The 12,088-nt window shown below is 42.1% G+C and overlaps 1 protein-coding gene across 1 annotated transcript in view; it reads right to left on the minus strand.

The window, feature by feature from the left end:
* Window positions 1–386: 386 nt before the first annotated feature.
* LOC106603040 (GDNF family receptor alpha-4) overlaps window positions 387–12,088 on the minus strand; it is a 45,051-nt gene continuing 33,349 nt past the window's right edge. The window contains exons 5-8 of the mRNA XM_014196168.3: window positions 6,958–7,067; window positions 6,537–6,671; window positions 5,931–6,082; window positions 387–4,714 (exon numbers count right to left, since the gene is read on the minus strand). Of these exons, the coding sequence (XP_014051643.1) occupies window positions 4,520–4,714; window positions 5,931–6,082; window positions 6,537–6,671; window positions 6,958–7,067 (592 nt within the window). The 3' untranslated portion in view covers window positions 387–4,519. The remainder of the gene's footprint in view (window positions 4,715–5,930; window positions 6,083–6,536; window positions 6,672–6,957; window positions 7,068–12,088) is intronic.

Here is a 12,088-nt window from a genome sequence, read left to right on the forward strand (position 1 = left end):
GCTAGGTTACCTATAGGCCTTAATACGGTGTCTTCATTTTTTGAATGAGTGGACATTATTTAGGCTAATGCATGAATCTGGCCGGACGTCCTTGAGATTTGTCCTCAAAGCTTTTCCAAACATCATGTCAACTCAGATTTTGGGGGTTGGCAAGTCAGAAGGGTCCCCATCTTTTGTCCTTCCTGATTAGTCTACTTTATGCACCTGCAATAACACTGCATCACACAGTCATCGAAACCATCTATTCCTCTAACCTTTAATATGCTCAGATAAAACTGCGGAACAGTGTCGATCTACGCGCCAGAGAAAGGGGTCGGCACGTTGGTGTAAAGTCAAATCATCCAGATCCCCATCCAGACATGCAAAAAGTTCCACACCGAAAACAATCATTTTTGAATTTTTATTATTGTATGTAGTCTTTTTCACACAGCATTGTAAATTCTCACATTTGATGGAGAACCACACAGTGCTCACACCTGATTGTAAACTCACACCATCAGGCATGAATAGGGCACGGCGGAACTCATGGCCATGAAGGTGGATGGTGTGACACAGGTAGGGATGAGGAGGGCACTGTGTGGCTTAAAGCAGCGGCGATGGCTGGGACATTTTGGCATTGCTTAACTCTGAAGTTCTAGACACCTCATTATCAAAATAAGGATCGATATTGCCCCTAATCCAGTGGCTGTTTCATGTTAAACTCAGCCCACTGTAGTGTCCTTCATTCCTTTCTCCAACTGAAGTCTACATGGGCACGTTCAGTGCAATGCGCTTACTATGTTACTTGGATAGTTTCTAAGTCTTCTCACTGGCCTCATCCATAAATAACAAGGGTCCATTTTCTAAATGGCGACCATTTTGATACTAATGGACAGAGCCCAAAACTGTTTTAGAGGGCTGGCAGAGAGGCCGGCAACGGCTCAAGTTGAACGTATTAACCAGCTTGCCAACTGAGGATCACTTTCAAGAAGTGGCCTTACACTATATCCACAGAGTGTTCATTCAACAACTCTCAGAAGTGGTGTGATTCAGACAGCTAATCCTATTTTACACAACTGAGCGGGGCTTGGTGGCATCGGCTGTGTAAATGAGCAGTTTGATTCAAATGTGGAACATGATGATCATCATATACCATACTAAAAATGACCATCAACATGGATATCAAGGTCAACACAAGCAGGACACCGCAGAACAACAGTGTTTCACTGTTACAAACAGACAGAGAGACTGACAGATGCTTGACCATAATCTGTACATATACACTTACAAGAGGCATACATAAGATCCAACATGTTCTGTAACAGGGCAGATCCAGCCCTATATGCCACAGCTCACTCTCAATGATAATTACAACAAGAGAAAAGAAAACACAAAAATATATACACATTTTCTGTTTAAAGCATACATAAGCCTACCATAAAATAAAGCTTTGTACAGGTATTTGATGGTACAGTGTTTGTTGTTTCAACATGAAAGGAAAAGAGGAATGGGTAGTGGATGTAGAGGCATGTTGTCTGTGAGGGGCAGCAGATGATTGTAAAATACACATGGTGGCAGAGAGTGAAGGGAATGCATGTACGGGAGAGTAGCATTGTCTGTGTGAGGCCAAACTGAGGTGGAGGCACACAGTTCAGGACATTAAAGCAAAGGAGTAATAGAGTGGAACAGACACTCGCCTCATAGCCACAGGCATGAAAATAAATCTGAGAGGGCCTGACTACAACAGCAATGCTACTGAAAGCTTTAAGAGCCCTTGCTTTCTCTCTCTCTCGCTCTCTCTCTCTCTCTCTCTCTCTCTCTGTCTCTCTCTGTCTCTCTCTGTCTCTCTGCATCTACGTCTGTCACTCTCCCCATCTTTCCCAAATCCCCCACTGTCTCACTTTTTCATTCGCTCCCTCTCTACCTCTCCCTTTATCTGTGGATTTATTTGAGTATAAAAACATTATATCAACTCTGCATTGGGTATGGTAATAGAACACAAGACAAATTTGAGTTCTGAGTGATTAACCAAAATGATTTGAATTTCATTTAGTTCATTTTGTTTCTGCTGTGAGCTCGTTGCTAAGTTTCTGTAGAGATAAATCAGATCAAGCCCAAACTGTGTGATGTAGTAGGGAGTTGTAGTTTCCAACAGGCTAATATTCTACATAGTTTAGTGCAGAAAATGTGGTAATTAACTACAATGACCATATTCCACACGGAGACCTCGATAATGGAGACGGAAAGAACGTACGAGATGGATAGAAAGCAGTTACTTTGTGAGGTATCTCTACATGAAAATACATGATTTAAGTGATTGATAGTTGGTATTCAGCAGTCATAAAAGTATGCCTTATTTACTTTGAAGAACTACTAAAAGAGTGATTTTGTCAGACAGCATAGGCGGCAGCTCTATAGAAATGAGATGATGACTTGGAATTAAATAATAAAACCATCAAATAAAACAAAATATTGTATTAAAGCAAAGTGATGTGAATAAATGATGGTTAATAAGTGATGAGCAGTAATGGACAGTCACTACCACCATGGGACGTTTGTTTGACTTTTTATTCTGTGTTACTGAATTCAACCCACATAATGCATAGTGCATTTAATGTGTAAAAAAAACATTTTTGAAACCGAAATCGAAAACCGTGATTATTTAAAAAAATAATCGATTCGAAACCGAACCGACCTCAAGACGCGCCCTCATGCGGTCAGCGCTAACATCAGCACTAACGTCATTGGATATTATTAAAACCATTTGGCCATGGGGGAAATGTGTGAATACAGCTGTACAAACAAAACCAACGTGATACATTTAGAGTTGGCACGCTCGTTCCCTCTTGCTGTTCGCTTGTACGGCTTATGCTCATATTTATTTCGGCTGTTTCAGTGGGTAAACCAAGGCTTGTCGCTCTCACATCATCTCTTGTGCGGTCACTCACTTTGATGATCACTAGCATAAGGATCCATTGCCAGGCAGTGAGAAATGACAGTGCCTATTAAAAAAGAACAGCAGCCATCACGAGCGTCATTGTCCAGATTGGAGATGGTGTTAGGCTGTACTAATGCCATCTTGCCTGCTTAATTAATACTCAGGATCAAGTCCCAGCGACTCCCCTCACTGGTGGCAGATGATGTAAAGAGCCGCAGCACAAATACGCCCTGTAAATATTTATCTCTTTTTAGCATCATGTATTATCTGTGAGCGCATGAGTCAGATCTAACATCTCCCTCTAGAACGGAAAGAAGTCGATGAATACAAGTCACGTACACAATTCCACAGTAGAGTAGTTTCCCCCTTTAACGATCACCAACAGCCCTTTACCTACCTCCCCTCAGGTGGGAGTTAATTTTGCAAGTTCACAAGAAAATGAGCGATGCAAGAAGAAGAGAAAAACCTTAACATCAGCAAAAGACTTATCAGGCAGCAAGAAAGAGGCTCAATGTGATGCTCAATGATCAGAGCTGCCAGAGGCTCTATAGTACCCCCTCTCTCCCTATCTCCTCCTACTCAAACACAGGCAGGAAAGGTATAGCTAAGTGTGATATTGTCTCTCCAAAACTATAACAACACCTAGGGATAGAAAGCACTTGTGAACTACAGACAGCAGTAAATTGGTTCCTCTCTCCCCTGAGCTCAAATCCAGACGGCCCCAGCACCTGCCCGCTGAGCCATCTGATTTCATGTTTTATTGCTTATGTTGTTTTCCTCTGCCATTGTCATTATTCGAATTTGGTATAATTATTGTGCCTGTGGTGGGTTTCTCAGATCTCCTCCACAAGGCTGAGAATAAGTGGTGTACAAACCGGAGAGGTCTGTGGCATCTAGTCTGAGGTGGTGAAGAGGGTGCAAACAAGGAGAGCAACATAGAGACTGGAAGGAAGTGCAACAGAGGTCTCTATGGTTTAAGCACAGAGTGGCTAGCCCAACAACCCTCCTATCCAAGGGATGATGAAAGAAAGGAAGTTAACGAAGGAGAAAGAAAAGGTGAGGCATGGCACAAAAATCAAAGGAATGAACTGTCATAGTTCCACCAATCACTCGTTATGTTTTCTTTGAGATAGGTGCTGTTACTGGCCTTGGGCGATGAGCTCCTCATGAAGAGGGAGAGTGGCGCTGGATAGCCAATCTTGAGACAGGCACCGGACAGACAGCCATATCGATTCATCCAGAGAGACCTTATTAATTCAGCCATTGACTTATTTATCGGCCCAGGTTGTTCAACTATGTCTACTTACGTGCGAGAGGAGCAAAGAGATGGGCAGCTATGACTACTAAAACAGACCGCAAGTAGACAGAGCAGGAGAGGAAAGATAGAGATTACAGAAAAGGACCAGTTGTTGGAAAGTAAGAAAGGAAAACAGAAATAAAGAAAGTAATGTAAACAGAAGAAATGTCCATTTCCTCCTTGTGGTCATTCTTCCCTCAGCCTTAAGTTTCCCCATCTGTCTATTCTATCTCATTGCCATGGTGGAGGTGACCCAGTGAATGTGATACTGTAGCTGAGCGTAAGGGAGGTAGTAGGGGGGTTCGTTAACCCTGACACCCCCAGCCCAGCAGGGCAGCGGGCAGCAGCAGCAGAGGCAGCATGGGTACTGTTTGGCCTGCCACTCCTCTATGGCCCCCTCGGGCCCCGGAGCCCACACTAGACTTCTCCTTCTCAGAATATTGAGGGATAACGTTGAATTCCTGACTTTCCTCCTCTTCTTCCTCTTCAGTGTCTTCCACCTGAGAGAGAGAGGGAATGTGATAATTCAGAATTCAAACAGAGCCAGGGGTGCACCTTTGGTTTTAGAAGTGGGGGTCACACATTTTTTTTTTTATCCAGTCGGATAAACACTCCAAACAGCCTACCCGACTGCTTGGTAGGCGTCCGCATGGTCCTAAAGCACACCGTTGCCTCGTTTTGTATCACATTCCAATGATAAAACTGGTGGTGGACAAAATTGCAATTTCAGAATGTGGGGGGGACATGTCCCGCCCGTCCCCTGTGAAAGTTGCACCCCTGAATAGAGCGAATGGAATTTGCAGATAATCAACCATCACATACAGTCAGTCCATAGTGTATCTGCTTGTAAATATGAAACATCTTGGCAGTAAACAGGCTCGTTAAAACGATCCATTATTTGTGTGGAATAGGTAGGCTATCATGAGCCTCCTGACAGAGAAAAAAGCAACTCAGCGTTAAAAGTTGCTTTTCAATGTAGGTGTTGAATCCCGATTCGAAAGGTGTCAGCATCTATATTATTAGAAAGAAAGGTGAGAGTCTTGGTCACGGAATAAGATCACCAGAGTGAGAGGAAGAAAGTGGAAGAAAATAAGTGTATTACAGAGGAACATCTAAAACCTGCACTCAGAAGGAGGGAGGTTTAGAGGTTAGGGGGAAAGAAGAGAGGGAGGGATTGGAACGGTGTAAAGGATTGTAGCGGAGGAGAGGAGAAAGTGAGTGAGAGGGATTAGGATGACAAGAGAAAGGGGGGAGAGGAGACAGATGGGTGTGAATAAATTAATATCAACACAAGAGGATTGATGCTCCCTCCTGCAAACACCTCCGGCTAATCCTCACGCACAGTGAGAGAGAGAGAGATAGGGAAAGGGACAGAAAGATAGGGAGAAATAAAGGGAAGTAAAGGTAAAACGAGAGGTGCTGGGTCGTGTTCAATGCCACAGTAATGTGTTGACTGTGACCGTGAGCCTTGTGTTGAGACAGATGTGTTGGGAGTATATATCAGGTCAGTTCTGTGAGTGAACTTTGACACTCAGGCAGCTCTGTTGGCACTCATGTCACACTGTAGGTCATCATGCAATTCACAGAGCATCCTAGTGAGAACCTACTCTAGAAAAACCCAAGGAACAAGCTTTTTGTCCACCATTGTTTTTAAGTTACTGTACAGTATTTAAGCAGTCTGGGTTTGGTGAGGCAACGAAGAGTACTTATACTCACACTGTTGTGTTCTGATAAAACGTTGACGTTGACATTGATCTTGTCCTGGAAGATGCGAGGGGAGGGGGTGGCAGACGCGTGGCGACGAGGTGGCAGAGTCGTGCTTTCCACAGGGCGAGGGGAAGAGCCACTCAAATAACTGATAGCATTACCTGAGACGCAACAACAGACATCATCATTACCACCACCATCCACATTATCATCAGCATTATGATCATCCCCATTATACCCACTGCCGATGAGGCCAATGTCCTCAGAACATTCCATTATTCATAGCAGCCATGAATGCGTTAATCAACTGGGCATTGCACCCTTAAGGCATGGCAGTCATTCAGTTATTCACCTCAGTTGCAATATGGGAATCAGACACGAATGAAACAGTTTCAATTAACACTGCTGTCCATCAATATTGTAATTAAGTGCTGGGCTACAGTATACAGTACCATACAGAACAAGTAGGCAGCTCTCTAGGTCTACCGGGCTACAGAGCGCCTGCTAATCTATTTGTGTGATCTGCTGATTTCAAGTGGGCTCCCAGGACCAGGGATATTGCTGGAGCAGCCTCTAGGGGATGTCATTGTCGGCGGTTGAGGGAGTGTTACTCACGCAGACAGACGTTGCTGTCAAACATGTGCAGGATGCGCAGACAGTCCTGCCACTGGTTCCCACTGCCCTCACAGCTGCACCACTGGGACACGTCCATACTGATATTGTTCACGTAGTTGGGGGTCATGATGGTGCCTGGAGGAGGTTGTTGATTAGAGATGTGTCAGCAGGCCTGACTTCTATACGAACTTTGGAACGTTTGCTCCAAAGCCAAACAAGGCAATTGGCTATGAAATGAGTGCCTACCTGTACCCTGGGGTTAGCAAGAGCTAACAACAATGATCTGATTATAAGGCCATTGGAGTCAACACAGAATTCCTTCTCTACCATTGTTCCTTGCTTGTGTTGTTAATCCCTCTTCCATCCCTTCCCTCTATCTCATTTCTTCCACCCCCTCGATCCTGTTCCCTCTCCAGCTCACCTATGAGTCCCGCGTAGGCCTTAAGGCAGACGGCTCCACTCTCTCTCATGCAGCCAGAGGGAGAATGGGACGAGGGCTGGCAGTTGTGCTGGAAATCAGCCAGCCGAGATCTGACAGACACACACACCAACACACACATTCACACAAACCCGCACAAAGGGAGACAAACATAATTGTAAACAGGTGCCAATACTCGGTTGGCAACTTGGCGATGTAATTTTCTGAGGGCACCTTTAGAATGATGTTTTGGGGGATTTAGTACCTAGCGAAAGGCAGAATCCACAGCACATGAAAGCCTACAGAAAGATAACCCTCCACCTAGGAATCTTACTGTTAGCACACGCTATGTTTATTTTATAGACATTTTAAAAACATTATCCGAAGCATGATGAGAGGTGCTGCGCCATTATTATGAACCAGTGTTCATTTTGGCACCGTTTTTTAGATTTAGTCTAGTCTTAGTCCTTTTGACTAAAGTATAATTTAGTCTTAGTCACATTTGTGTCATTTGAATAATGATTTGGTCTAGTTATTGTCAAAATGATGAAAACGGTGGGCCATTTTAGTAAACTAAATGTCCTTTCATTTAGTCACATTTTAGTCACATCACATGTGTATTCCCTCAGTAACCTACAGTAAACATAAATCACTGACATCCATATGCACCAACATACAGTATTTTTCTGCATAACATCCTATTCTCTTCCCAACAGAATAAATATATATAAGAATTATCTTGCCATGTAAATTCCTAATTCAGCCTACATAGATATTACATACAAAACAGACACACAGGAGTGCAGAGAGAGAGAGAAAGAGAGAGAAAGAGAGAAAAAGAGAGAAAGAGAGAGAAAGAGAGAGAAAGAGAGAGAGAGTAGCGCAATCACCAGATGGGGATGCAAAGTATTGGCAATGTGGAATGGGTTGCACCTCCATCACTTGGTTGTGTCCTTGCCATTGTTATCAGCATTCCACAGACGCCGCAGCCACACTGATGTCCAAAAGTAGAACGGGGGCTAATGACTTTGAACTGGAGTTAATGACTGTTTCGCCCAATGATGTAGTTGAGTCACTAAACCTCGAGTCCAAATCGAGTCCCAAGTCCCCTGTGCTCGAGTCACGAGTCCCTATGGCTGAAGTCAGAGAGCCAGTGCTCAAGTCGTGATCCAAGTGCTCAAGTCTGAGTCACTGGGTCAACATTAAACTTAAAATAAAGTTACTTCCCCCAGTGTGATATAGTGTAGTAGCAAGAGGAATTTAGCCAATAAATGATTTGCGATCCCTTTTCCATTCTTTTTGTGCCACCAAATATTTGCATTGAGGCTACTGGTAATGTTACCAGGGCCAAGTTCAGTTGCAAAACATTCTCGAACGTTGCATATGGAAATTCCATGAATAAAGCCAACGTTATTCCTTATTCAACATGTCAGAGAGACATGTTTGATCTACATATCACATTTCTATCTGAAAGTTCCAAAACGTTGAAAAACTAGATGATTCCTTCTAGAATTTTTTTGGACCCCTTTCTGCTTTCTCAATGACATTCAAATCAGCATTGAAAAAAGGCACAAGTTTAAGTTTGTTCCACCTGAGCGAGTCTGACCAGCAGTCAGAAACAACTATAATACCATATGTGTTTGATCGATTGCAGGAAAAGAGCAGGAATAGCCATTTATTGTAGGCTATAGAGGTTGACCGATTATCATTTTTCAACGCCGATACCAATACCGATTATTAGAGGCCCAAAAAAGCTGCTACCGATTAGTCGGACGATTTTTGATGACAATGATTTTTAATGACAATTACAACAATACTGAATGAACACTTTTATTTTAACTTAATATAATACATAAATAAAAACATATTTAGTCTCAAATAAATAATGAAACATGTTCAATTTGGTTTAAATAATGCAAAAACACAGTGTTGGAGAAGAAAGTAAAAGTGCAATATGTGCCATGTAAAAAAGCTTACGTTTAAGTTCCTTGCTCAGAACATGAGAACATATGAAAGCTGAACATGAGTCTTCAATATTCCCAGTTAAGAAGTTTTAGGTTGTAGTTATTATAGGAATTATAGAACTATTTCTCTCTATAACATTTGTATTTCATATACCTTTGACTATTGGATGTTCTTATAGGCACTATAGTATTGCCAGCCTAATCTCGAGAGTTGATAGGCTTGAAGTCATAAACAGCGCTGTGCTTCAAGCATTGAGAAGAGCTGCTGGCAAATGCAGGAAAGTGCTGTTTGAATGAATGCTTACGAGCCTGATGCTGCCTACCACCGCTCAGTCAGACTGCTCTATCATATCAAATCATAGGCTTAATTATAATATATTAAACACACAGAAATACGAGCCTTAGGTCATTAATATGGTCAAATCTGGAAACTATCATATCGAAAACAAAACATTTATTATTTCAGTGAAATACGGAACCGTTCCGTATTTTATCGAACGGGTGGCATCCATAAGTCTAAATATTGCTGTTACATTGCACAACCTTCAAAGTTATGTCATAATTATTATGGTCTTTGTTAGGAAGAAATGTTCTTCACAAAGTTCGCAACGAGCCAGGCGGCCCAAACTGCTGCATATACCCTGACTCTGCTTGCACAGAACGCAAGAGAAGTGACACAATTTCCCTAGTTAATAATGCCGATTACCGATTGTTATGAAAACTTGAAATCAGCCATAATTAATCAGCCATGCCGATTAATCGGTCGACCTCTAGTAGGCCACAATCCAAACTATGTCTTCCAATGGTGCGACTGCTATCGCTATCTTAAGATTATCCAACTTGAATAAACACTTGGAGGTATACGACAGCAGTGGTGTAGCCTACGGGCAATATGGATAAAAATTATTATTGATATTTACATAGCACATTAATGAGAATCACACTGCTGCTCTCTCATTTAGCTATTTGTGCCTTAAGGATTGTGGTTGTTGTGTATGGCTGTTCACAAATGTATATGTGTATTTTAACCCAATAATGGTTGAATTGAAGAAGTTTAAGCTGCTTATCAATCATTGTTTTCTTGACTAGCGGACAGCCAGTGAAAAATGCGCTCTTGGAACAGCTGCAGTGCGGATCCCAGCCTATGGAATAAAAGTTTAAGGGAGTTCCTCCCTTCTAAACTCCCCCGTGGTGTTGTGCATTTATTTTTCAACTCGAAGCAATGAGCCCAATCAGTCCTCAATGACTCCAAAATCATAAACAACAGAGTAGGCTAATAAGTCCTTCGTTTTTGGGTTATACTCAGGCAAAACCGTTTGGCTATATAGATATATATTTTGCCATATTTCCAAGTCATATTCTTGAAGATCAAGGGATATTCAATTAATTGGAATTACTGTTTTTTTGTTTTATGTAAAGATATAGCCTAATAATATTATTATCTGTAGTAAAAGCCTACATATCCAAGTAAAATGCAACATCCATTTATGGCCAGCTATGTAAACTCTAACATTGACTTATCCTGCAATAGATGTCGTTCAATTTGTAATATTTGTTCTTCTTCATTTAATGCCTCTTGAGCAGGTTAACGTTTATTGGGATGAGTCTTGTCCTCGAGGCAGAACTAATTCTACTAGATGGGCCAGCTGCAAAGTCAAAATTGACTATATTGTACAAATTAAGGAAAACAAAAATGTGCTTTAATTTAAGGTTAAGCATTAGGATTAGCAGTGTGGTTAAGGTTAGGGTTTGGTTTAAAATCATCAGATTGTATGACTTTGTGGCTGTGCCAGCTAGTGACCACTCTGCAAAGCTGACTCCAGAACAAGATTCATGACGAAACACGCTAACCTGCGCCTCTTTAGGGGAAAGTAATATAAAAGTAACTGAAAGTAATCAGATTACAGTGCCTTTAGAAAGTATTCACACCCCTTGACTTTTGACAAAAAATGTTGTGTTACAGTCTGAATTTACAATTGATTAAATTTCGATTTTTTTTTGGTCACTGGCCTACACACAATTCCTCATAATGTCAATGTGGAATTATGTTTTTATACATTTTTACAAAGTAATTAAAAATGAAAAGCTGAAATGTCTTGAGTCAATAAGTATTCAAACCCTTTGTTATGGCAAGCATAAATAAGTTCAGGAGTAAACATTTGTCAAATAAGAAATTGCATGGACTCACTCTGTGCAAAGACTGAAAATATTTGGCATGGGTCCCCATATCCTCAAAAAGTTATACAGCTGCACCATCGAGGGCATCCTGACCGGTTGCATCACCGCCTGTGGTATGACAACTGCTCGGCATCTGACCGTAAAGCGCTACAGAGGGTAGTGAATACGGCCTAGTACATCAGTGGGGCCAAGCTTCCTGCCATCCAGGACCTATATAATAGGCAGTGTCAGAGGAAAGCCCATAAAATTGTCAGATTTGTTTTGTGTGCAATAATAGTTTATTTTGTCTTTTTTTTACCCCTTTTTCTCCCCAATTTCGTGGTATCCAATTGGTAGTTACAGTCTTGTCTCATCGCTTCAACTCCAGTACGGACTCGGGAGAGGCGACGGTCGAGAGCCGTGCATCCTCCGAAACACAACCCAACCAAACCGCACTGCTTCTTGACCCAATGCCCACTTAACCCGGAAACCAGCCGCACCAATGTGTCAGAGGAAACACCGTGCAACTGGTGACCGTGTCAGCGTGCACTGCGCCGGGCCCGCCACAGGAGTCTCTAGTGCGAGATGGGACAAGGACAGCCCTGACGGCCAAACCCTCCCCTAACCCGGACGACGATGGGCCAATTGTGCGCCGCCCCATGGGTCTGAATGACTGCCTCATCTCGGAGAGGAAGAAAACCACTCAGGGATTTCACCCTGAGGACAATGTTGACTTTAAAACAGTTACAGAGCTTAATGGCTGTGATAGGAGAAAACTGATGAAGGATCAATAACATTGTAGTTATTCCACAATACTAACCTAAATTACAGAGTGAAAAGAAGGATGCCTGTTCAGAATACAAATATTACAAAACATGCATCCTGTTTGCAACAAGACACTACAGTAAAAAAAAAAAAAAAATGTGCCAAAGAAATTATATTTCTGTCCTGAATACAAAGTGTTATGTTTGGGGCAAATCCAATACAACACATTACTGAGTATTACTCTCCAA

This window comes from Salmo salar, chromosome 04 (assembly GCF_965601325.2).
Source record: "Salmo salar chromosome 04, fSalSal1, whole genome shotgun sequence".
NCBI classification, from domain to species: domain Eukaryota; kingdom Metazoa; phylum Chordata; class Actinopteri; order Salmoniformes; family Salmonidae; genus Salmo; species Salmo salar.